Raw genomic sequence first — 26,621 nt, forward strand, 5'->3', positions numbered from 1 at the left:
AGTATCCTGCAACGAATCCTAAATTGTCTTTGGGTTCTACACACACATATAAACCGCTTTTTTGGCGTGTCGTATATTGTTGCTTTATACTGGGTCTTTTCTCTATGTTTCAACCAAGGTCCTGCTTCCGTTGTTACGGTCATCACTGCTTTACCAAAATCCATGTTTATTTTAAAAATCTTGTTTAGTGTTCTGGGGCCGCATGTGTGTCTGGGGCGTATTTATAAGACGTCTGCCTCCAACACATAACCCCCCGGACATTCCTAATTCATAGACAACAACCCTAAGAGCAATAAAATAGGGGGGTGTGGGGTCATCCTCTTTGAAATGTTCAAACACAACCCCCCCAGTTCAATGAGGGCCCTACGCATCAATCATCATGACAACTTCAAAGAGATGCAATATAGATATAACACACACTCTAACACGTGACAGAACAGGATAAAACTATATGACCCTAACCACGTGACACCTTCCCGCCAGGATGTCCAGACCGGATGCCCTTATTTGGGCATGTACGAACCAGCCGGACATAGGGTCATAAATCAGACGCATAGGGTCATAAATCACGATTTTGACCGATGCCGTCTCCTTTATTCTCTCTGATATATACGGGGAGTACCAGTGCCTAGTCGATGTGCAGGGATACAATATTATAACATAGCTATATACAGGGAGTACCAGTACCTAGTCGATGTGCAGGGGTACGATATTATAACATAGATATATACAGGGAGTACCAGTACCTAGTCGATGTGTAGGGGTACGATATTATAACATAGATATATACAGGGAGTACCAGTACCTAGTCGATGTGTAGGGGTACGATATTATAACATAGATATATACAGGGAGTACCAGTACCTAGTCGATGTGTAGGGGTACGATATTATAACATAGATATATACAGGGAGTACCAGTACCTAGTCGATGTGCAGGGGTACGATATTATAACATAGATATATACAGGGAGTACCAGTACCTAGTCGATGTGCAGGGGTACGATATTATAACATAGATATATACAGGGAGTACCAGTACCTAGTCAATGTGCAGGGATACAACGTAATAACATGGCTATATACAGGGAGTACCAGTACCTAGTCGATGTGCAGGGATACAACGTAATAACATGGCTATATACAGGGAGTACCAGTACCTAGTCGATGTGCAGGGGTACGATATTATAACATAGATATATACAGGGAGTACCAGTACCTAGTTGATCACGCCCCTCATTTGTCAAATCAGGTGGGATAGTCCTGAAATACAGTAAGTGGAACAGTAGGGTTACTTGAGGAAACACTGGTGCAAGCTTTAGTCGAGCTATTACAGTGTCATACAAGTACTGCATTACGAATGTAAAGGTGCGTTTCTTTGGCATCTTCCAGGGGATCGCAGTTTCCACGTCAACGACGTCGACGTCCAGGTCGAGTTCAAGTCCCATCAGTGGTTTGGGGCTACGGTGCGTTCCCATGGCAACACTGTCCTGGTAAGATAGGCTACTACATTCTGTGGAACAGAAGGGAATAAGTCATCATATAACTGTCCTGTTAGAATTGCTCACAGAAATATATATCATTTTATTTGGATTTTGATATCGTTCACAAGTTCTACACACAAGTTCTACCACAGGAGGTTGGTGGCAACTTAATTGGGGAGGACTGGCTCGTGGTAATGGCTGGAGCGGAATGGTATCAAATACATCAAACATATGGTTCCATTCCTTTTGCTCCGTTCCAGCCATTATTATGAGCCGTCTTCCCCTCAGCAGCCTCCAATGAAGTCGACCATAGCCCCAGTCATAAAAAGCTTTTCACTATGTGTCAGTGATGTGTATCAACATCTGACAGTTGACAGTTGTGACGTTTGTGTGTTGTTTTGAACTCCTTTCTTGAATGTCTCCAAGGCTTGTGCCCCAAGGTATTACTGGAGAACGGAACACGATGCCCCCTTCTCGGATGCCACAGGAACCTGCTACCTCTCCGTGGACAACCTCAAGACATTTGTGGAGTACGCCCCCTGTCGCACAGGTACAGTACTGCAACAACATCCTTATCCAAAATACTGTACCTGAAGTCAATTGAGTGAAGTAGTGATGAAACATGCAGCCACAGGTTTGTCTTGTGAGGATGAGAGCCAAATCCTCACTTTAGATCCAACATTCTTGTTAATTGACCACTGATGTCAATGGGAGATTTGTGAGCTCACAATGTTATGATTGTTACACGGAGCGGAGCAGATGAACCCAAGAGCAGACTCAGACAAAGAGACTGGGATAAGGTAACCATGGTATTTATTGAAATACAGGGGAAGATGGGGTGCAGGCGGGTTACAGGGAGCCAGGTGGTGAGGCTGAGGCTGGAGCGAGGGGAGTTGGGGCTGGGTAAGAAGGTCCGGAGAGGAATCCAAGGAAACAGTAGAGTGGGGGGTCCAGGACAGAGTAGCAGGACTGACGAGACGTGGGGCTGGAGACAGGGACCAGAGTCAGAGAGGACAGAACTGTAGCGGAGAGGAAAACAGCATCAGGCAATGGGAAACAGGCACAACACGAAAACACGATCTGTACAGAAACAAACAGCAAAAAATGCAGACTGACTGAGCAGAGGTTACGATCTGGCAGCGTAGAAGTGGCAGGGCTGAGTATTTGTAGAGGTCTTGATTATGGAACAGGTTGCAGCTGGTGGGGATCTGCTCTGCCTCCAGCACACCTGTCTCCGCCCGCACAATCACACACAGAGAGAGGAAGAGGGAGAGAGCACTGGGGGAGTTGCGGCAGGTTAGGGAGACACAGTAGGAGCAGTAGAGGGCGTGGCAGGCGCAGATGTAACAATAATATTGCCCAGGGCCAGGTTTCCCATAGCGATGGAGCTTAGGCTTCCGAGTGATTTTAAAGATGCGAGGGTTTTAAAGATGCATCTTTCCTACAACTGCGGAAGATAACACGCTTTTCTCAAAACACCATGCAGAGAGAACGTTCGATAAGGCCGTCATTGGAGCATGTGACGATACTGATAAGATCGGGAGCGTAATAAATAAAGGGAGCGTTGCTTTCAGATCAGCTTCCTCCAATCAAATCTTACCTAAACATTATAATTATTTCACAATATTGACGACGGATCAGCTCCTAGAGAGATATTACCACCTACGGCTGCAAATATTGAGGCAGCTTATTCTAATGCTTACCCAATAAAAATGCACTGAATCACAGAATTGGCACATCATTTCGCACGTTAGGCTACACATCATGAAATATATTAAGACAAATTACAGACCGTAGTAAAATAGAACTCAATTGATTGAAAATTAAATGTATTTCAATATGATTGAAATAGGCCTTTAGCATACTGTTTATATTTGAATGCAGTCATCTCGGTTTTCATTTGTTTGTATCAATTGCAAAGACATTGGCAACTTTGTATTTGTAGTCAACTTCTTGGGATGTTATCGGTGGTCACAGATAGACGGATAAATCATGTGATTCTATGTTTAGCGGAGATCTTCTGTGAGTAAAGTGACTTGGGAGGGCAAAAAAGCATCTAACGGCGCACTTAGCTGTTCTTCGAGTGTTCTGAGGCAGGCGTTAGATTACAAGTTTTTTCAAGTGCAACGTAAATAACAATGGGAAACAGCTCAGAGATTGAATGATTCTCCTACGAAAGATTCTAACGATGAACTTAATCTTAAGATGCTTCTGGGAAACTAGGCCCTGCATAGGACATTTGGGTGGCGGCCTAATTAATGTTTTCTGCATGTCTTCCTTTTACCTTAGAGAGACATGGTCCTGCAGGACAGGGCTACTGTCAGGGTGGGTTCAGTGCTGACTTCACCAAGGTACGTTGAACAGGACAAGGAACAATTCCTTAACAAACAATTCAAAAGAGATTCTCTTTTAGTTTTTTGGGGCAAACTCCTTATGTTCTGGGGGGCTGTTCCAGAAAGCAGGATCAGTAAGTTAGAGATTTTTGTATGGGGCGGCAGGTAGCCCCTCCGCACCTCTCTAAAAACCTGTGTGTGTACTGTGTGTGTGTCTTTTGGAGGGGTTGGGTTAAAAGTGGAAGTACAATATTGGTTGGCTGCAATTGACCAATAATGTGATTTTAATCTTAGCCAGGTAACTGTCCCAGACATTCTGAATTAACTTCCAATTAACTTTCCAGAAATATAGATGTGAAATTGGCATTATATAATTGACTCAACAACAAACAACCCATATTCAAGTTTTGCTTTCTGAATGATTCAGGAAATCAAGACATATTTGACTGCTTATCAAAGTAAGCTGGCTAACTGAATGATCCTGCTTTCTGGAACAGCCCACTGAATGAATACTGTATGTTTAGTCACATAACATAAGACTTACAATGGAGTTTGAAAAGTTTGAAAACTTTCTTGATACCTAAGGTTCTCATCAGAGTGGTGGTTTTCTGCGTGTTTCAGGATGGGAAGGTTGTTCTCGGAGGACCAGGAAGCTTTTACTGGCAAGGTGAGTGCACTATTAGATTTATGATAGGATCCTATTGGGACCATATGTGGATTACTATGAATTGGCTCAAGTACAGGATGTAGAGATAGCATACAGTACAGCTTAGAAAACTATACTGGGAATTCCCACTCTCACATTTTTATTAGACAGGTACAGTGGAGAGAGACAGGAACAGTGGAGAGAGACATGAGAGAGAGCTTTGTATGTGTCAGTATAGTGAAAGGGTGGGTTTGGAACCTGCGCAGACAACGGCCTATTTTTCCCCAAGCGGTGAAGTTATCCCCTACACCATCCATAGGGCCAAACCTCGACAATCATTTTAGTGCAGCTAAAAAACATAGTTCGAAAGTCTTAACCTCTAACCTCTTGCTCTTTTCCACATCCGTTCCGGCCTACAGGTCAACTAGTCTCAGCCACCACAGAGGAAATCGTCAAGGCCTACTTCCCATCCTACTTCCTGCTCTCTGTTACTGGGCAGATCCAGACTCGGCAGGTGCAGGGGAGCTATGACGACAGCTACCTCGGTTAGCATGGTCCACTTCTTCATAGGAGCTACAGTAGCTAGAGGCTACATCGGACACTCTATTCCCCTCACAGTGCATTGCTTTTGACCAGAGCACTAAGTGGTGGCCTTTCTTGATTTCTCATTGCTCTCTCTCACTCTTCTCTCTCTTTCTCTCTCTCTCTCTCTCTCTCTCTCTCTCTCTCTCTCTCCTCTCTCTCTCTCTCTCTCTCTCTTTCTTTCTCTCGTTCTCTCTCCACCTTTCTCTCTCGTTATCTTTCTATCTTTCTTTCTCTCTCTCCCCCTCCCCCTCTCTCTCTTTCTCACTCTTGCTTGCTCTCCCTCTCTCATTCTCTCACTCTCTTTCCAGGTTACTCTGTTGCCGGCGGGGAGTTCAGTGGAGATGATATTGAAGGTGAGTGTCATATTTACTGTGCCAACTTACTTGCTCGAGCATGATTGGGCTTTGGGTTTGCTTACCCCATAGCCCTGTCTAATAGTTAACCATCTAAAGACCCCCTGTGCTCTAATATACTAATGTGCTCTAGTCATTAGAGCGTTAGTCATTAGAGCATTAGTCATTAGAGCATTAGTCATTAGAGTGCTAGTCATTAGAGTGCTAGTCATTAGAGCGTTAGTCATTATAGAGCTAGTCATTAGAGAGCTAGTCATTAGAGCGCTAGTCAGAGCGCTAGTCATTAGAGCGCTAGTCATTAGAGCTTTAGTCATTATAAAGCTAGTCATTAGAGCCCTAGTCATTAGAGTGCTAGTCATTAGAGCCCTAGTCATTAGAGAGCTAGTCATTAGAGCACTAGTCATTAGAGAACTAGTCATTGGAGCGTTAGTCATTAGAACGCTAGTCATTAGAGCGCTAGTCATTAGAGAGTTAGTCATTAGGGCATTAGTCATTAGCGCACTAGTCATTAGAGAGCTAGTCATTAGAGCGCTAGTCATTGGAGAGTTAGTCATTAGGGCATTAGTCATTAGCGCACTAGTCATTAGAGAGCTAGTCATTAGAGAGCTAGTCATTAGAGTGTTAGTCATTAGAGCGCTAGTCATTAGAGAGCTAGTCATTAGAGCGCTAGTCATTAGCGCATTAGTAATTAGAGCGCTAGTCATTAGAGAGCTAGTCATTGGAGCATTAGTCATTAGAGCGCTAGTCATTAGAGCGCTAGTCATTAGAGCGCTAGTCATTAGAGCCCTAGTCATTAGAGCGCTAGTCATTAGAGCGCTAGTCATTAGAGCCCTAGTCATTAGAGGGCTAGTCATTAGAGAGCTAGTCATTAGAGCGCTAGTCATTAGAGCGCTAGTCATTAGCGCATTAGTCATTAGCGCATTAGTAATTAGAGCGCTAGTCATTAGAGCGCTAGTCATTAGAGAGCTAGTCATTAGAGCCCTAGTCATTAGAGAGCTAGTCATTAGAGCACTAGTCATTAGAGAACTAGTCATTGGAGCGTTAGTCATTAGAACGCTAGTCATTAGAGTGCTAGTCATTAGAGTGCTAGTCATTAGAGCGCTAGTCATTAGAGCATTAGTCATTAGCGCACTAGTCATTAGAGAGCTAGTCATTAGAGAGCTAGTCATTAGAGAGTTAGTCATTAGGGCATTAGTCATTAGCGCACTAGTCATTAGAGAGCTAGTCATTAGAGAGCTAGTCATTAGAGAGCTCGTCATTAGAGCGCTAGTCATTAGAGAGCTCGTCATTAGAGCATGTGAGTGTATCAGAGCATAAGATAATAATGTACTCATCACATGTCTTTATAGTCTATTGTAGTAAGTACTTGACAGATAGTATTCTTGAACAGAAGACACTTTTAAAACGAAGCGACTTGGCTCTCACTAATATATTTCCCTGAGCTTGTCCAGTTCAGTAACTCACTAAAATCCACAACAGGAATATTTTCAACACTGACTTATTTTAAAAGAAAATAAAAACTTGCAGGCTGGGCTTGCCTGTATAAGTTATTAAGCTTATCATAGAATTCCCATGCACCTGCAACAAACAAGCCTCAGCTTTTCCTATTTTAAACACTGGGTTATTACCAGCAAAGTTTTGACCCTTGTGTATTTAGAAGTGCTTGGACTCAACTGCTCTCTCCAATCTCTTAAACTTATTTTCTTTCTTTCTCATTTTCTGTCTTTGCAGACTTCATCACCGGAGTCCCCAAAGGACTCATGCTGCATGGTTTAGTAAGGAGTCCTCACATATTTCTACATATTTCATAATTCATTGTAGATGAAAGTTAATGAGGGTTAACATAATAAGGATGACATTGGGATGACATAGAACGGGAGTCGGCTCACGGAACAAAACCGGCCTGCGAGTGATTTCTTTTGGGCTGCCCAAAGATTGCATTCAAATATATTTTAGTTTTTGGTCAAATAAGACTATCAAATCACTAGGAATTCAGCTAAAAAATGTAATTCAGGAAATCCGTTCCCAAGTATTCCTACAAATAAAAAGAGAGACACGCAGTATGTGATCATGTCTCAATGTAATCAAGGTATGAAATGATTGTATTTGAAAATAACAATCTCTTTTTGGGTTTACTTGTGGTCAATGTGCAGTGTACAAATGATTATGATTATGTTCCTGCCCCCCAACCATCCGCTTGGACAAAAATCATCCCGTGGCTGAATCTAGTTGCCTTCCCCTGACATAGATGTAACGTATGTTACTGTAAAGAGAAAAATGGGAACGAGAGGATGCCAAAATATAAACAGGGGGAATATCCATAGAAAGATACAGTAAACCTTTTAATTTGGTTACATTCACATCCACTGCAGGAAGTGAATTAATAAGGAGATTTAAAGAGATAAATATATTGAATGTAGATAAACAAGCATGAAATGCATACATAGTCATAAACGGACAGTCATTTTGTTGATGGTTCTACTACAATCATGGTTGATAACTGAAGGTCTTTTACTAACTCTCTCAATGCAGGTGTCATTACTCAATGGGACAGACCTGAAATCCATGCTGAACCTAACTGGAGAACAGGTTGGTGCACATCTGCTTAACAGCAAGGGGGCTACACTATACTGTACTTTTGGCGCCTCTGTTTTGATATGTGGGTATATATAGGGGGAGGCTGAAGGAATTTGCCCCCAGGAGATGGAGCCTGATCCCTGGGTTAGAGGTGAGCCCACGTACACCCATGTTTTCCATATGTTCCGATTGAATCAGAAACCGAGGCAGAAACAGCAGGCACACACACACACACACACACACACACAAAGTATAACGGCTACATACTGACTCAGGATTTTGTGTTGCTAACTGAGGGGGTGGGGAGCTTGTTTATACCAACACGTCATTGTGCCAAAGGGTCTGGATTCCTCATTCGCTAAGTTGGTTTTTGGATTAAGTGACATGGTTGTTTTTATACTCTCGTAGTCTTCTAAATTCTCCATGGTTGATAAACGAGACCCATACTATTGTACACATGTATGTGTGCTTAGTGTTTGTGTGTGTGTTTTTGTTTTTGTTGTTCTTGATTGTGTGTCTGCGGGTCCGCCAGTGTTGTGGAAGCTACTCTGAAAATGCATTTGACCAGGCTACCAATTTACTTGACACTGAAACAAGTTTAAGCTACACTAAAGCTACCCTTAAGAAAAATATAATTTACTTACTTATAAAGTTCATTTGAAAAAGTAGTTCACTACATCCAAACTACTTGGTGAAGAACTATCATATCTAAATCTGAAATGTCATAGACTACATATTACAAGAACAGATCTGGAGTCAGATGTTAACAGAATGTGTAATTTAACCTATTAAACACAAAAACTAAGTTTCAAGTGAAACAGAAAGGAAATGAAAGGAAATGACTACATGTAGTTCACTGCTCCCCAACACTGGTGTCCGCACGTGCGCATGTTGGCGCATAGGCTGTTACTTGCAATGGAAAGCTTTGGGTTGAGGGTTCTGTGCATAAGAAACACCACATGCTGTGTAAACTGCTAACTGACTGCTAACTGCTTACTGCATAGGGAGAATGATCTGAAATAAACTCCTGGCTGGATTTGACTTGACGGTCTCTTTAGGTTGACTGCTCTCAACATGAGTGCTTGGACTGCACCGTCAGACTCAGCTGCGGAAACAAAGAAATAAAAATAAATAGTTGTATCTGCTTACCTAAGAGCCCAAGGACATTTGAGTCTGTAGTTCAATGTGTTGATGGTTGTGTTAGATTTGAGTCTGAATCTCAATGTGTTGACGGTTGTGTTAGATTTGAGTCTGTAGTTCAATGTCTTGACGGTTGTGTTAGATTTGAGTCTGAATCTCAATGTGTTGACGGTTGTGTTAAATTTGAGTCTGAAGCTCAATGTCTTGATGGTTGTGTTAGATTTGAGTCTGAAGCTCAATGTCTTGATGGTTGTGTTAGATTTGAGTCTGAATCTCAATGTGTTGATGGTTGTGTTAGATTTTGATGAGGTTTAGTGTTTTAGTTTGCAGACCCACTCCAAACAAAAGAAAAGACTGCCTGCATGGGCACTAGACTGTTTTCTGCATTACATAATTTCCCAGCAAGGCCAATGACACGTAGGCTACAGTGGAAACACAAGAAAACAGCCATTAGCTGTTTAAAGAATGGCGGTAGCCAAGATTCAAGACACATACTTCAGTGCTTTTGGCTGTTCAGTATATTATGACACCTCAATCACTTTGTTATTGAGATGTACAGTATACAGTATACAGTCTCCATACCATACATTTACATGACTCCATACAAGTAGCCATATCATGAACTTAATCTTGCTGCCTCATGTTGGTTAGAGTATACTGCAGGTGTAACCGATGTGAAATGGCTAGTTAGTTAGCGGTGGTGCGCGCTAATAGCGTTTCAGTCGGTGACGTCACTCGCTCTGAGACTTGAAGTAGGGTTTCCCCTTGCGTTGCAAGGGCCGTGGCTCTTGTGGCGCGATGGGTAACGTTGCTTCGGTGGGTGTCAGTTGTTGATGTGTGCAAGGGTCCCTGGTTCGAGCCCGGGTTGGGGCGAGGAGAGGGACGGAACCTACACTGTTATACAGGGTTGTTGGTTAGAGTATACTGCAGGGATGTTGGTTAGAGTATACTGCAGCGATGTTGGTTAGAGTATACTGCCTCATGTTGGTTAGAGTATACTGCAGGGATGTTGGTTAGAGTATACTGCAGGGATGTTGGTTAGAGTATACTGCAGGGATGTTAGTTAGAGTATACTGCAGGGATGTTGGTTAGAGTATACAGCAGGGATGTTGGTTAGAGTATACTGCAGGGATGTTGGTTAGAGTATACTGCAGGGATGTTGGTTAGAGTATACTGCAGGGTTGTTGGTTAGAGTATACTGCCTCATGTTGGTTAGAGTATACTGCCTCATGTTGGTTAGAGTGTACTGCAGGGATGTTGGTTAGAGTATACTGCAGGGATGTTGGTTAGAGTATACTGCAGGGATGTTGGTTAGAGTATACTGCCTCATGTTGGTTAGAGTATACTGCCTCATGTTGGTTAGAGTGTACTGCAGGGATGTTGCTTAGAGTATACTGCAGGGATGTTAGTTAGAGTATACTGCAGGGATGTTGGTTAGAGTATACTGCAGGGATGTTGGTTAGAGTATACTACCTCATGTTGGTTAGAGTATACTGCAGGGTTGTTGGTTAGAGTATACTGCAGGGATGTTGGTTAGAGTATACTGCAGGGTTGTTGGTTAGAGTATACTGCAGGGATGTTGGTTAGAGTATACTGCAGGGATGTTGGTTAGAGTGTACTGCAGGGATGTTGGTTAGAGTATACTGCAGGGATGTTGGTTAGAGTATACTGCCTCATGTTGGTTAGAGTATACTGCCTCATTTTGGTTAGTGTATACTGCAGGGATGTTGGTTAGAGTATACTGCAGGGATGTTGGTTAGAGTATACTGCAGGGATGTTGGTTAGAGTGTACTGCAGGGATGTTGGTTAGAGTATACTGCAGGGATGTTGGTTAGAGTATACTGCAGGGATGTTGGTTAGAGTATACTGCAGGGTTGTTGGTTAGAGTATACTGCAGAGTTGTTGGTTAGAGTATACTGCCTCATGTTGGTTAGAGTATACTGCAGGGTTGTTGGTTAGAGTATACTGCAGGGATGTTGGTTAGAGTATACTGCAGGGATGTTGGTTAGAGTATACTGCCTCATGTTGGTTAGAGTATACTGCAGGGTTGTTGGTTAGAGTATACTGCAGGGTTGTTGGTTAGAGTATACTGCCTCATGTTGGTTAGAGTATACTGCCTCATTTTGGTTAGAGTATACTGCAGCGATGTTGGTTAGAGTATACTGCCTCATGTTGGTTAGAGTGTACTGCAGGGTTGTTGGTTAGAGTATACTGCAGGGATGTTGGTTAGAGTATACTGACTCATGTTGGTTAGAGTATACTGCAGGGATGTTGGTTAGAGTATACTGCAGGGATGTTGGTTAGAGTATACTACAGGGATGTTGGTTAGAGTATACTGCAGGGATGTTGGTTAGAGTATACTGCCTCATGTTGGTTAGAGTATACTGCCTCATGTTGGTTAGAGTATACTGCAGGGTTGTTGGTTAGAGTATACTGCAGGGATGTTGGTTAGAGTATACTGCAGGGATGTTGGTTAGAGTATACTGCAGGGATGTTGGTTAGAGTATACTGCAGGGATGTTGGTTAGAGTGTACTGCAGGGATGTTGGTTAGAGTATACTGCAGCGATGTTGGTTAGAGTATACTGCCTCATGTTGGTTAGAGTATACTGCAGGGATGTTGGTTAGAGTATACTGCAGGAATGTTGGTTAGAGTATACAGCAGGGATGTTGGTTAGAGTGTACTGCAGGGATGTTGGTTAGAGTATACTGCAGCGATGTTGGTTAGAGTATACTGCCTCATGTTGGTTAGAGTATACTGCTTCATGTTGGTTAGAGTATACTGCAGCGATGTTGGTTAGAGTATACTGCAGGGATGTTGGTTAGAGTATACTGCAGGGATGTTGGTTAGAGTATACAGCAGGGATGTTGGTTAGAGTATACTGCAGCGATGTTGGTTAGAGTATACAGCAGGGATGTTGGTTAGAGTATACTGCAGCGATGTTGGTTAGAGTATACTGCAGGGGTGTTGGTTAGAGTATACTGCAGGGATGTTGGTTAGAGTATACTGCAGCGATGTTGGTTAGAGTATACTGCAGCGATGTTGGTTAGAGTATACTGCCTCATGTTGGTTAGAGTATACTGCAGGGATGTTGGTTAGAGTATACTGCAGGGATGTTGGTTAGAGTATACTGCAGCGATGTTGGTTAAAGTATACTGCAGGGATGTTGGTTAGAGTATACTGCAGGGATATTGGTTAGAGTATACTGCAGCGATGTTGGTTAGAGTATACTGCAGGGATGTTGGTTAGAGTATACTGCAGGGATGTTGGTTAGAGTATACTGCAGGGATGTTGGTTAGAGTATACTGCTGGGATGTTGGTTAGAGTATACTGCCTCATGTTGGTTAGAGTATACTGCAGGGATGTTGGTTAGAGTATACTGCAGGGATGTTGGTTAGAGTATACTGCCTCGTGTTGGTTAGAGTATACTGCAGGGATGTTGGTTAGAGTATACTGCCTCATATTGGTTAGAGTATACTGCAGGGATGTTGGTTAGAGTATACTGCAGGGATGTTGGTTAGAGTATACTGCAGGGATTTTGGTTAGAGTATACTGCCTCATGTTGGTTAGAGTATACTGCCTCATGTTGGTTAGAGTATACTACCTCATGTTGGTTAGAGTATACTGCAGCGATGTTGGTTAGAGTATACTGCAGGGATGTTGGTTAGAGTATACTGCCTCATGTTGGTTAGAGTATACTGCAGGGATGTTGGTTAGAGTATACTGCCTCGTGTTGGTTAGAGTATACTGCAGGGATATTGGTTAGAGTATACTGCCTCGTGTTGGTTAGAGTATACTGCAGGGATGTTGGTTAGAGTATACTGCAGGGATGTTGGTTAGAGTATACTACCTCATGTTGGTTAGAGTATACTGCAGCGATGTTGGTTAGAGTATACTGCAGGGATGTTGGTTAGAGTATACTGCAGGGATGTTGGTTAGAGTATACTACAGGGATGTTGGTTAGAGTATACTGCAGGGTTGTTGGTTAGAGTATACTGCAGGGTTGTTGGTTAGAGTATACTGCCTCACGTTGGTTAGAGTATACTGCCTCATGTTGGTTAGAGTATACTGCAGGGTTGTTGGTTAGAGTATACTGCAGGGATGTTGGTTAGAGTATACTGCAGGGATGTTGGTTAGAGTATACTGCAGGTATGTTGGTTAGAGTATACTGCAGGGATGTTGGTTAGAGTGTACTGCATGGATGTTGGTTAGAGTATACTGCCTCATGTTGGTTGGAGTATACTACAGGGATGTTGGTTAGAGTATACTGCAGGGATGTTGGTTAGAGTATACTGCAGGGATGTTGGTTAGAGTATACTGCCTCATGTTGGTTAGAGTATACTGCCTCATGTTGGTTAGAGTATACTGCAGGGTTGTTTGTTAGAGTATACTGCAGGGATGTTGGTTAGAGTATACTGCAGGGATGTTGGTTAGAGTATACTGCAGGGATGTTGGTTAGAGTATACTGCAGGGATGTTGGTTAGAGTGTACTGCAGGGATGTTGGTTAGAGTATACTGCTGCGATGTTGGTTAGAGTATACTGCCTCATGTTGGTTAGAGTATACTGCAGGGATGTTGGTTAGAGTATACTGCCTCATGTTGGTTAGAGTATACTGCAGGGATGTTGGTTAGAGTATACTGCAGGGATGTTGGTTAGAGTATACAGCAAGGATGTTGGTTAGAGTGTACTGCAGGGATGTTGGTTAGAGTATACTTCAGCGATGTTGGTTAGAGTATACTGCCTCATGTTGGTTAGAGTATACTGCAGCGATGTTGGTTAGACTATACTGCCTCATGTTGGTTAGAGTATACTGCAGGGATGTTGGTTAGAGTATACTACAGGGATGTTGGTTAGAGTGTACAGCAGGGATGTTGGTTAGAGTATACTGCAGGGATGTTGGTTAGAGTATACAGCAGCGATGTTGGTTAGAGTATACTGCAGCGATGTTGGTTAGAGTATACTGCAGGGATGTTGGTTAGAGTATACTGCAGCGATGTTGGTTAGAGTATACTGCCTCATGTTGGTTAGAGTATACTGCAGGGATGTTGGTTAGAGTATACTGCAGGGATGTTGGTTAGAGTATACTGCAGCGATGTTGGTTAAAGTATACTGCAGCGATGTTGGTTAGAGTATACTGCAGGGATGTTGGTTAGAGTATACTGCAGGGATGTTGGTTAGAGTATACTGCTGGGATGTTGGTTAGAGTATACTGCCTCATGTTGGTTAGAGTATACTGCAGGGATGTTGGTTAGAGTATACTGCAGGGATGTTGGTTAGAGTATACTGCCTCATGTTGGTTAGAGTATACTGCAGGGATGTTGGTTAGAGTATACTGCAGGGATGTTGGTTAGAGTATACTGCAGGGATGTTGGTTAGAGTATACTGCCTCATGTTGGTTAGAGTATACTGCCTCATGTTGGTTAGAGTATACTACCTCATGTTGGTTAGAGTATACTGCAGCGATGTTGGTTAGAGTATACTGCAGGGATGTTTGTTAGAGTATACTGCAGGGATGTTGGTTAGAGTATACTGCCTCATGTTGGTTAGAGTATACTGCAGCGATGTTGGTTAGAGTATACTGCCTCATGTTGGTTAGAGTATACTGCAGAGTTGTTGGTTAGAGTATACTGCCTCATGTTGGTTAGAGTATACTGCAGCGATGTTGGTTAGAGTATACTGCAGGGATGTTGGTTAGAGTATACTGCAGGGATGTTGGTTAGAGTATACTGCAGGGATGTTGGTTAGAGTATATTGCAGGGATTTTGGTTAGAGTATACTGCAGGGATGTTGGTTAGAGTATACTGCAGGGATGTCGGTTAGAGTATACTGCAGGGATGTTGGTTAGAGTATACTGCAGGGATGTTGGTTAGAGTATACTGCCTCGTGTTGGTTAGAGTATACTGCAGGGATGTTGGTTAGAGTATACTGCCTCGTGTTGGTTAGAGTATACTGCAGGGATGTTGGTTAGAGTATACTGCAGGGATGTTGGTTAGAGTATACTAGGGGTGTTGGTTAGAGTATACTGCCTCATGTTGGTTAGAGTATACTGCCTCATGTTGGTTAGAGTATACTACCTCATGTTGGTTAGAGTATACTGCAGCGATGTTGGTTAGAGTATACTGCAGGGATGTTGGTTAGAGTATACTGCAGGGATGTTGGTTAGAGTATACTGCCTCATGTTGGTTAGAGTATACTGCAGGGATGTTGGTTAGAGTATACTGCAGGGATGTTGGTTAGAGTATACTGCAGCGATGTTGGTTAAAGTATACTGCAGGGATGTTGGTTAGAGTATACTGCAGGGATATTGGTTAGAGTATACTGCAGCGATGTTGGTTAGAGTATACTGCAGGGATGTTGGTTAGAGTATACTGCAGGGATGTTGGTTAGAGTATACTGCAGGGATGTTGGTTAGAGTATACTGCTGGGATGTTGGTTAGAGTATACTGCCTCATGTTGGTTAGAGTATACTGCAGGGATGTTGGTTAGAGTATACTGCAGGGATGTTGGTTAGAGTATACTGCCTCGTGTTGGTTAGAGTATACTGCAGGGATGTTGGTTAGAGTATACTGCCTCATATTGGTTAGAGTATACTGCAGGGATGTTGGTTAGAGTATACTGCAGGGATGTTGGTTAGAGTATACTGCAGGGATTTTGGTTAGAGTATACTGCCTCATGTTGGTTAGAGTATACTGCCTAATGTTGGTTAGAGTATACTACCTCATGTTGGTTAGAGTATACTGCAGCGATGTTGGTTAGAGTATACTGCAGGGATGTTGGTTAGAGTATACTGCAGGGATGTTGGTTAGAGTATACTGCAGGGATGTTGGTTAGAGTATACTGCCTCATGTTGGTTAGAGTATACTGCAGGGATGTTGGTTAGAGTATACTGCCTCGTGTTGGTTAGAGTATACTGCAGGGATGTTGGTTAGAGTATACTGCCTCGTGTTGGTTAGAGTATACTGCAGGGATGTTGGTTAGAGTATACTGCAGGGATGTTGGTTAGAGTATACTACCTCATGTTGGTTAGAGTATACTGCAGCGATGTTGGTTAGAGTATACTGCAGGGATGTTGGTTAGAGTATACTGCAGGGATGTTGGTTAGAGTATACTACAGGGATGTTGGTTAGAGTATGCTGCAGGGTTGTTGGTTAGAGTATACTGCAGGGTTGTTGGTTAGAGTATACTGCCTCATGTTGGTTAGAGTATACTGCCTCATGTTGGTTAGAGTATACTGCAGGGTTGTTGGTTAGAGTATACTGCAGGGATGTTGGTTAGAGTATACTGCAGGGATGTTGGTTAGAGTATACTGCAGGTATGTTGGTTAGAGTATACTGCAGGGATGTTGGTTAGAGTGTACTGCATGGATGTTGGTTAGAGTATACTGCCTCATGTTGGTTGGAGTATACTACAGGGATGTTGGTTAGAGTATACTGCAGGGATGTTGGTTAGAGTATACTGCAGGGATGTTGGTTAGAGTATACTGCCTCATGTTGGTTAGAGTATACTGCCTCATGTTGGTTAGAGTATACTGCAGGGTTGTTGGTTAGAGTATACTGCAGGGATGTTGGTTAGAGTATACTGCAGGGATGTTGGTTAGAGTATACTGCAGGGATGTTGGTTAGAGTATACTGCAGGGATGTTGGTTAGAGTGTACTGCAGGGATGTTGGTTAGAGTATACTGCTGCGATGTTGGTTAGAGTATACTGCCTCATGTTGGTTAGAGTATACTGCAGGGATGTTGGTTAGAGTATACTGCCTCATGTTGGTTAGAGTATACTACAGGGATGTTGGTTAGAGTATACTGCAGGGATGTTGGTTAGAGTATACAGCATTGATGTTGGTTAGAGTGTACTGCAGGGATGTTGGTTAGAGTATACTTCAGCGATGTTGGTTAGAGTATACTGCCTCATGTTGGTTAGAGTATACTGCAGCGATGTTGGTTAGACTATACTGCCTCATGTTGGTTAGAGTATACTGCAGGGATGTTGGTTAGAGTATACTACAGGGATGTTGGTTAGAGTGTACAGCAGGGATGTTGGTTAGAGTATACTGCAGGGATGTTGGTTAGAGTATACAGCAGCGATGTTGGTTAGAGTATACTGCAGCGATGTTGGTTAGAGTATACTGCAGGGATGTTGGTTAGAGTATACTGCAGCGATGTTGGTTAGAGTATACTGCCTCATGTTGGTTAGAGTATACTGCAGGGATGTTGGTTAGAGTATACTGCAGGGATGTTGGTTAGAGTATACTGCAGCGATGTTGGTTAAAGTATACTGCAGCGATGTTGGTTAGAGTATACTGCAGGGATGTTGGTTAGAGTATACTGCAGGGATGTTGGTTAGAGTATACTGCTGGGATGTTGGTTAGAGTATACTGCCTCATGTTGGTTAGAGTATACTGCAGGGATGTTGGTTAGAGTATACTGCAGGGATGTTGGTTAGAGTATACTGCCTCATGTTAGTTAGAGTATACTGCAGGGATGTTGGTTAGAGTATACTGCAGGGATGTTGGTTAGAGTATACTGCAGGGATGTTGGTTGGAGTATACTGCCTCATGTTGGTTAGAGTATACTGCCTCATGTTGGTTAGAGTATACTACCTCATGTTGGTTAGAGTATACTGCAGGGATGTTTGTTAGAGTATACTGCAGGGATGTTGGTTAGAGTATACTGCCTCATGTTGGTTAGAGTATACTGCAGCGATGTTGGTTAGAGTATACTGCCTCATGTTGGTTAGAGTATACTGCAGAGTTGTTGGTTAGAGTATACTGCCTCATGTTGGTTAGAGTATACTGCAGCGATGTTGGTTAGAGTATACTGCAGGGATGTTGGTTAGAGTATACTGCAGGGATGTTGGTTAGAGTATACTGCAGGGATGTTGGTTAGAGTATATTGCAGGGATTTTGGTTAGAGTATACTGCAGGGATGTTGGTTAGAGTATACTGCAGGGATGTCGGTTAGAGTATACTGCAGGGATGTTGGTTAGAGTATACTGCAGGGATGTTGGTTAGAGTATACTGCCTCGTGTTGGTTAGAGTATACTGCAGGGATGTTGGTTAGAGTATACTGCCTCGTGTTGGTTAGAGTATACTGCAGCGATGTTGGTTAGAGTATACTGCAGGGATGTTGGTTAGAGTATACTGCAGGGATGTTGGTTAGAGTATACTGCAGGGATGTTGGTTAGAGTATACTGCCTCATGTTGGTTAGAGTATACTGCAGGGATGTTGGTTAGAGTATACTGCAGCGATGTTGGTTAGAGTATACTGCAGGGATGTTGGTTAGAGTATATTGCAGGGATGTTGGTTAGAGTATACTGCAGGGATGTTGGTTAGAGTATACTGCAGGGATGTTGGTTAGAGTATACTGCCTCATTTTGGTTAGAGTATACTGCAGGGATGTTGGTTAGAGTATACTGCAGGGATGTTGGTTAGAGTATACTGCCTCATTTTGGTTAGAGTATACTGCCTCATGTTGGTTAGAGTATACTGCAGCGATGTTGGTTAGAGTATACTGCCTCATGTTGGTTAGAGTATACTGCCTCATTTTGGTTAGAGTATACTGCCTCATGTTGGTTAGAGTATAATGCAGCGATGTTGGTTAGAGTATACTGCAGGGATGTTGGTTAGAGTATACTGCAGGGATATTGGTTAGAGTATACTGCAGCGATGTTGGTTAGAGTATACTGCAGGGATGTTGGTTAGAGTATACTGCAGGGATGTTGGTTAGAGTATACTGCAGGGATGTTGGTTAGAGTATACTGCTGGGATGTTGGTTAGAGTATACTGCCTCATGTTGGTTAGAGTATACTGCAGGGATGTTGGTTAGAGTATACTGCAGGGATGTTGGTTAGAGTATACTGCCTCGTGTTGGTTAGAGTATACTGCAGGGATGTTGGTTAGAGTATACTGCCTCATGTTGGTTAGAGTATACTGCAGGGATGTTGGTTAGAGTATACTGCAGGGATTTTGGTTAGAGTATACTGCCTCATGTTGGTTAGAGTATAATGCCTCATGTTGGTTAGAGTATACTACCTCATGTTGGTTAGAGTATACTGCAGCGATGTTGGTTAGAGTATACTGCAGGGATGTTGGTTAGAGTATACTGCAGGGATGTTGGTTAGAGTATACTGCAGGGATGTTGGTTAGAGTATACTGCCTCATGTTGGTTAGAGTATACTGCAGGGATGTTGGTTAGAGTATACTGCCTCGTGTTGGTTAGAGTATACTGCAGGGATGTTGGTTAGAGTATACTGCCTCGTGTTGGTTAGAGTATACTGCAGGGATGTTGGTTAGAGTATACTACCTCATGTTGGTTAGAGTATACTGCAGCGATGTTGGTTAGAGTATACTGCAGGGATGTTGGTTAGAGTATACTGCAGGGATGTTGGTTAGAGTATACTACAGGGATGTTGGTTAGAGTATACTGCAGGGTTGTTGGTTAGAGTATACTGCAGGGTTGTTGGTTAGAGTATACTGCCTCATGTTGGTTAGAGTATACTGCAGGGTTGTTGGTTAGAGTATACTGCAGGGATGTTGGTTAGAGTATACTGCAGGGATGTTGGTTAGAGTATACTGCAGGTATGTTGGTTAGAGTATACTGCAGGGATGTTGGTTAGAGTGTACTGCATGGATGTTGGTTAGAGTATACTGCCTCATGTTGGTTGGAGTATACTACAGGGATGTTGGTTAGAGTATACTGCAGGGATGTTGTTTAGAGTATACTGCAGGGATGTTGGTTAGAGTATACTGCCTCATGTTGGTTAGAGTATACTGCCTCATGTTGGTTAGAGTATACTGCAGGGTTGTTGGTTAGAGTATACTGCAGGGATGTTGGTTAGAGTATACTGCAGGGATGTTGGTTAGAGTATACTGCAGGGATGTTGGTTAGAGTATACTGCAGGGATGTTGGTTAGAGTGTACTGCAGGGATGTTGGTTAGAGTATACTGCTGCGATGTTGGTTAGAGTATACTGCCTCATGTTGGTTAGAGTATACTGCAGGGATGTTGGTTAGAGTATACTGCCTCATGTTGGTTAGAGTATACTGCAGGGATGTTGGTTAGAGTATACTGCAGGGATGTTGGTTAGAGTATACAGCAGGGATGTTGGTTAGAGTGTACTGCAGGGATGTTGGTTAGAGTATACTTCAGCGATGTTGGTTAGAGTATACTGCCTCATGTTGGTTAGAGTATACTTCAGCGATGTTGGTTAGAGTATACTGCCTCATGTTGGTTAGAGTATACTGCAGGGATGTTGGTTAGAGTATACTACAGGGATGTTGGTTAGAGTATACAGCAGGGATGTTGGTTAGAGTATACTGCAGGGATGTTGGTTAGAGTATACAGCAGCGATGTTGGTTAGAGTATACTGCAGCGATGTTGGTTAGAGTATACTGCAGGGATGTTGGTTAGAGTATACTGCAGCGATGTTGGTTAGAGTATACTGCAGCGATGTTGGTTAGAGTATACTGCCTCATGTTGGTTAGAGTATACTGCAGGGATGTTGGTTAGAGTATACTGCAGGGATGTTGGTTAGAGTATACTGCAGCGATGTTGGTTAAAGTATACTGCAGCGATGTTGGTTAGAGTATACTGCAGGGATGTTGGTTAGAGTATACTGCAGGGATGTTGGTTAGAGTATACTGCTGGGATGTTGGTTAGAGTATACTGCCTTATGTTGGTTAGAGTATACTGCAGGGATGTTGGTTAGAGTATACTGCAGGGATGTTGGTTAGAGTATACTGCCTCATGTTGGTTAGAGTATACTGCAGGGATGTTGGTTAGAGTATACTGCAGGGATGTTGGTTAGAGTATACTGCAGGGATGTTGGTTAGAGTATACTGCCTCATGTTGGTTAGAGTATACTGCCTCATGTTGGTTAGAGTATACTACCTCATGTTGGTTAGAGTATACTGCAGCGATGTTGGTTAGAGTATACTGCAGGGATGTTTGTTAGAGTGTACTGCAGGGATGTTAGTTAGAGTATACTGCCTCATGTTGGTTAGAGTATACTGCAGGGATGTTGGTTAGAGTATACTGCAGGGATGTTGGTTAGAGTATACTGCAGGGATGTTGGTTAGAGTATACTGCCTCATGTTGGTTAGAGTATACTGCAGGGATGTTGGTTAGAGTATACTGCAGGGATGTTTGTTAGAGTATACTGCAGGGATGTTGGTTAGAGTATACTGCCTCATGTTGGTTAGAGTATACTGCAGCGATGTTGGTTAGAGTATACTGCCTCATGTTGGTTAGAGTATACTGCAGAGTTGTTGGTTAGAGTATACTGCCTCATGTTGGTTAGAGTATACTGCAGCGATGTTGGTTAGAGTATACTGCAGGGATGTTGGTTAGAGTATACTGCAGGGATGTTGGTTAGAGTATACTGCAGGGATGTTGGTTAGAGTATATTGCAGGGATTTTGGTTAGAGTATACTGCAGGGATGTTGGTTAGAGTATACTGCAGGGATGTCGGTTAGAGTATACTGCAGGGATGTTGGTTAGAGTATACTGCAGGGATGTTGGTTAGAGTATACTGCCTCGTGTTGGTTAGAGTATACTGCAGGGATGTTGGTTAGAGTATACTGCCTCGTGTTGGTTAGAGTATACTGCAGGGATGTTGGTTAGAGTATACTGCAGGGATGTTGGTTAGAGTATACTAGGGGTGTTGGTTAGAGTATACTGCCTCATGTTGGTTAGAGTATACTGCCTCATGTTGGTTAGAGTATACTACCTCATGTTGGTTAGAGTATACTGCAGCGATGTTGGTTAGAGTATACTGCAGGGATGTTGGTTAGAGTATACTGCAGGGATGTTGGTTAGAGTATACTGCAGGGATGTTGGTTAGAGTATACTGCCTCATGTTGGTTAGAGTATACTGCAGGGATGTTGGTTAGAGTATACTGCAGCGATGTTGGTTAGAGTATACTGCAGGGATGTTGGTTAGAGTATATTGCAGGGATGTTGGTTAGAGTATACTGCAGGGATGTTGGTTAGAGTATACTGCAGGGATGTTGGTTAGAGTATACTGCCTCATTTTGGTTAGAGTATACTGCAGGGATGTTGGTTAGAGTATACTGCAGGGATGTTGGTTAGAGTATACTGCCTCATTTTGGTTAGAGTATACTGCCTCATGTTGGTTAGAGTATACTGCAGCGATGTTGGTTAGAGTATACTGCCTCATGTTGGTTAGAGTATACTGCAGCGATGTTGGTTAGAGTATATGCAGAGAGTATATGTCTCTGTGTAGTCCAGACTAAGGTAGCTACACTACTATAGTTCTAACATCACTAACTCTGAAGGACATAGAAGAACCCCATCCTACACGTTGTCTATCAGTGTGGTGAAGTCATTCACCAGAGGAAAATAGCTGTAATATTAAACTCTTGACAATAGTCCGTCATTTACGGCATAATATAAAATCGTCAAAGATAACAACGCTGAGTGACCCATCCTCTCTCTCTCTCTCTCTCTCTCTCTCTCTCTCTCTCTCTCTCTCGCTGAGACACCTATAGCAGCTTGAGTTCCCCACCTCCTCCAAACGCTTAGCTATCCTCTTCTACCTCTCATGTAGCTTACAGAAGCTCTCGTACTGAGCTTAGAGAAAACAGAGGAGAGAGGAAGGCTTCTGGGGCGAGGGGATATGAGAGGGGGGGAGGGAGAGAGAGAGAGAGAGACAAATAAAAATAGAGACGAATAGAGAGAGGAAAGCTTCTTGGTAGAGGGGATATTTGAGAGAAAATGATCAAAAGAGAGAATGAAGGAGAAAGAAAGAGATACTATGCCCCACGGTGTGATGACAGGCTAACTGTCTGCTCTAATGTCTTCCAGATGGGGTCCTATTTCGGCTACGCAGTGGCAGCCACCGACATCAACAACGATGGGTAAGTGAGTTAGCGGATGGAGAGAAGGGGAGAAAGAAGAAGGAAGGAAAGAGAGAGAGAGAGACACTAAGTGAGCATAGAGAAGGCAGGTATGAGAAAGACACTAAGTGAGCATAGAGAAGGCAGGTATGACAAGACTTGGACAGACAGACAGACTTGGACAGGCAGCTTATGCGAGGGAGGGAGGGAGGGGGAGAAAGAGAGAGAGAGAGAGAGAGAGAGAGAGAGAGAGATAGAGAGAGAGATGCAGGGTTGGAAAGAGAGGTGAAATACAGTATTTCAGAAGTTCTCATGGTCATGCATTTCCTCACTCTCTCATGAGTCATACAAATTTCCTGTCATACAGTAGCTACTCCCACACTTCAGGTTCTCCATTGGCCACTCTCACATCCACTCTCCTATTAGAATGATAGTCAGGAGACTCAGGAAGACTCACCATAGAGGGATAGGACACTCTCCTATTAGAATGATAGTGAGGAGACTCAGGAAGACTCATCATAGAGGGATAGGACACTCTTCGATTAGAATGATAGTCAGGAGACTCAGGAAGACTCACCATAGAGGGATACAATGTAAATCTCCAACATCACCCTTCACACCTACTACACTAATAAACATCAACTTTAGAGGCCTTGGATTGGACCTAAAGTAATCTTACCCTCCCCCCACCCCCCTCTCCCCGGCCTTAGTCTGGATGACCTGGTGGTGGGCGCTCCCATGTTCATGCAGAGGGGGTCTGACGGACTGCGTTGGGAGGAGGTGGGCCGTGTCTATGTGTACCTACAGCGGCGTCCCTTGTTGTTTGAGCCCAGCCTGCCCCCCTTGGGGGGTAGCCAGGCCTTCGGGAGGTTCGGCAGCTCCCTGGCCCCGCTGGGAGACCTCAACCAGGACGGCTTCAACGGTGAGCACTCTGGAAAAGCTTGGGTCATATTCATTAAGGAACACTGTAGCAAAACATTTTGCAAAGGAAAACAAAAATGATAATTTGTTATTGGACAAGTTAAGGTAGTCCCTCCCTTTTTTTTGGTCAGTTTTTCCCCCGTTTGGTGTCTACAGGGTTATTATCTTTCATGCAAGACCATAACTAAACTCAGGCCAGAGGGAGTGGGGATTAGCCATTATGAGGTGGCATAACTTTGTTGATTATCTGTTGATTATCTTAGATATTGCAATTGGCTGTCCCTTTGGAGGAGACGACCAACAGGGATTGGTCCTCATCTATAACGGGCATGCCAGTGGGCTGAAGGACACGCCCACTCAGGCTCTAGCTGGCCAATGGGCCACTGGCACCTTTCCTGCCAGTTTCGGCTATGCCCTCCGCGGAGAGAAAGATCTGGACCAGAATGGGTACCCAGGTAAAATTCTTGAGTCCAATTGTTCAGTTTGTTTTTAATTGTTTTTCCTTTTACAATTTCTTATTACTGTTTAATATTGGTGTCATCTTTGTACAGATCTCATCGTAGGTGCTTTTGGGGCTGACAAGGCTGTTCTGTACAGGTATGTGCTCTCACCAGAACTTGATTGGCTCATTGTGCTTGCAAATAAGCTAGCTGACCAATTACAGCCCTTTATTTGTATTTTATTTGTTCAATTAAATATGTACCTCAATCTGAAAACATTGTTTTATATGTGACCTTTATGTAATTTGAATTATAATTCCAATTGGTTGGTATTTTTCTATCAGGGCTCGGCCTATTGTCAATGCCAGTGCTTCTCTTACTGTGCAACCTACCATGATCAACTCAGAGGAGAAGAGTTGTATGGTGTCCAATGGGAACGAGACTATCTCTGTGTCTTGGTACGTTGATACATATTTTTTCCTTTTCAAAATAATCTAATTGGTTGAAACACTGCCGATATTCCATCAATTAACTGAGGCAGCTAGATCTTTGTGATGTATTAGACAGACAGACAGACAGACAGACAGACAGACAGACAGACAGACAGACAGACAGACAGACAGACAGACAGACAGACAGACAGACAGACAGACAGACAGACAGACAGACAGACAGACAGACAGACAGACAGACAGACAGACAGACAGACAGACAGACAGACAGACAGACAGACATCAACAGGGAGAGTGTATTTGTATTTATTATGGATCCCCATTAGTTCCTGCCAAGGCAGCAGCTACTCTTCCTGGGATCCAGCAAAATGAAGGCAGTTATACAATTTTAAAAACATTACAATACATTCACAAATTTCACAACACACATGTCAAATGTACTGTAGTCTAAAGCTGTCATGTTTCTGGCCACCAGGTTTATTGAGTAGGAGGTTTCTATAGACTCATTCAGATCAACCTTGCTAAGAGGGATACTGTCTTCAGCAACAATATCAATTCAAATAGATGTGAATGTGTTCGAGCATTGACCCAACACTGAGTCCAAGACATGTTATATAGTACATTTTCCACTCTTAAACCATGTCAATGGACAAAATGTCTAGCATTCACCACTTGAGAATGTCAAATGACACCATGTTTGACAAGCTTGTCCAGTCTCCGGTCCAGTATGAGTGTTTGAGGACAGTCTATATTATGAGCCCAAGCAAAGGGAACACTTCACCACTTTTAGTCTCACTGAAATTCCAGCCTAGTGGCTGTTATCTTGATATCTACTGTTAGTACAGCACACGTTGCTTGTTGTTTGTGTCTTCTTGATTACCGCTTAGGTTGCTGGGAGCCTTGGGAAGGCTGAGGGAGTAGTAGAGGTGGGGTGCGGTGGACAGTGGAAAGGGTGGAGCAGGTTGCCATTCACTTTGAATGACATGTTATTTGGAACATCGGCCTAGGACACAGCATGCATGAGATGACACACCCACACACACATTTACCATTGCGCAGGCAGATGACCATTGACCACACACATACACACACGTGCACAGATGTCAGCACATGGATTCTGTATATGCATACACTCACTCTAAAATAATCAAACGCACACACATTTTTTTACCTCCCCTTGTAAAGTTTGAGCAATTTGTTTTAAAGGGGGATAGGTTGATCTGTACTTCAGTTCTGTACAAAGACTGAATGCATTTACATTCAGTGGGTTAGCATGTAGCCTGTTCCCAGATCTGTTTGTGCTCTTCCCCACTCCATTGTCATTGTCATGCCAAACATGATCATACCACAAGGATTTGGCAAGACACAGAAAAAGACTGGCAACCAGGCTATTTAGCATGAGACTTGTGAGAGATTTCTTACATAAAACATTTTTGTGACCAAATGTTTATTTATAAATGTTTTCGTTGGCGGAGGTTATATACTGTTATATACCACCGAATGTTTTAGAGCTCTACATGGATTTACTTAATACATGTAAATACTGTCTCTCTGTCTTCACTCTCTTCAGTGTCAACCTCAGTTTCTGCCTTTCGGCCAATGGGAAGCACCTCCCTGCTAATCTAGGTGAGCCCAGTGTTTTCGGTTTTGTCTACAAGGGATACAGCTTTTGTCAAAATTGACTTTTCGTAGCAGGTTTAGGGGAACTTACAGAGCAGGTTAGGAGAATTAGCTTAGCAGGTTAGGAGAATTAGGTTAAGGTTAGGAAAAGGGTTAGGGTTCTCTAAAATGTAAAAAAATTAACTTTTGACATCAATTTGACAAAAGCTGTATCCCA

The 26,621-nt window shown here is 43.0% G+C and overlaps 1 protein-coding gene across 3 annotated transcripts in view; it reads left to right on the forward strand.

Moving 5' to 3' along the window:
* LOC115150153 (integrin alpha-5) overlaps nucleotides 1-26,621 on the forward strand; it is a 69,717-nt gene that overhangs the window by 18,953 nt on the left and 24,143 nt on the right. For 2 of the 3 annotated variants that reach the window (XM_029693127.1, XM_029693128.1), the window contains exons 3-16: nucleotides 1,392-1,492; nucleotides 1,910-2,033; nucleotides 3,773-3,834; nucleotides 4,438-4,483; nucleotides 4,882-5,007; nucleotides 5,356-5,400; nucleotides 7,132-7,175; nucleotides 7,933-7,989; nucleotides 22,940-22,992; nucleotides 23,682-23,893; nucleotides 24,156-24,347; nucleotides 24,444-24,489; nucleotides 24,677-24,790; nucleotides 26,355-26,410. In XM_029693127.1, the coding sequence (XP_029548987.1) occupies nucleotides 1,392-1,492; nucleotides 1,910-2,033; nucleotides 3,773-3,834; nucleotides 4,438-4,483; nucleotides 4,882-5,007; nucleotides 5,356-5,400; nucleotides 7,132-7,175; nucleotides 7,933-7,989; nucleotides 22,940-22,992; nucleotides 23,682-23,893; nucleotides 24,156-24,347; nucleotides 24,444-24,489; nucleotides 24,677-24,790; nucleotides 26,355-26,410 (1,278 nt within the window). The remainder of the gene's footprint in view (nucleotides 1-1,391; nucleotides 1,493-1,909; nucleotides 2,034-3,772; nucleotides 3,835-4,437; nucleotides 4,484-4,881; nucleotides 5,008-5,355; nucleotides 5,401-7,131; nucleotides 7,176-7,932; nucleotides 7,990-22,939; nucleotides 22,993-23,681; nucleotides 23,894-24,155; nucleotides 24,348-24,443; nucleotides 24,490-24,676; nucleotides 24,791-26,354; nucleotides 26,411-26,621) is intronic. The other variant, XM_029693129.1, reaches the window with a different exon arrangement.

The sequence above is a fragment of the Salmo trutta genome, chromosome 16 (assembly GCF_901001165.1).
Source record: "Salmo trutta chromosome 16, fSalTru1.1, whole genome shotgun sequence".
NCBI classification, from domain to species: domain Eukaryota; kingdom Metazoa; phylum Chordata; class Actinopteri; order Salmoniformes; family Salmonidae; genus Salmo; species Salmo trutta.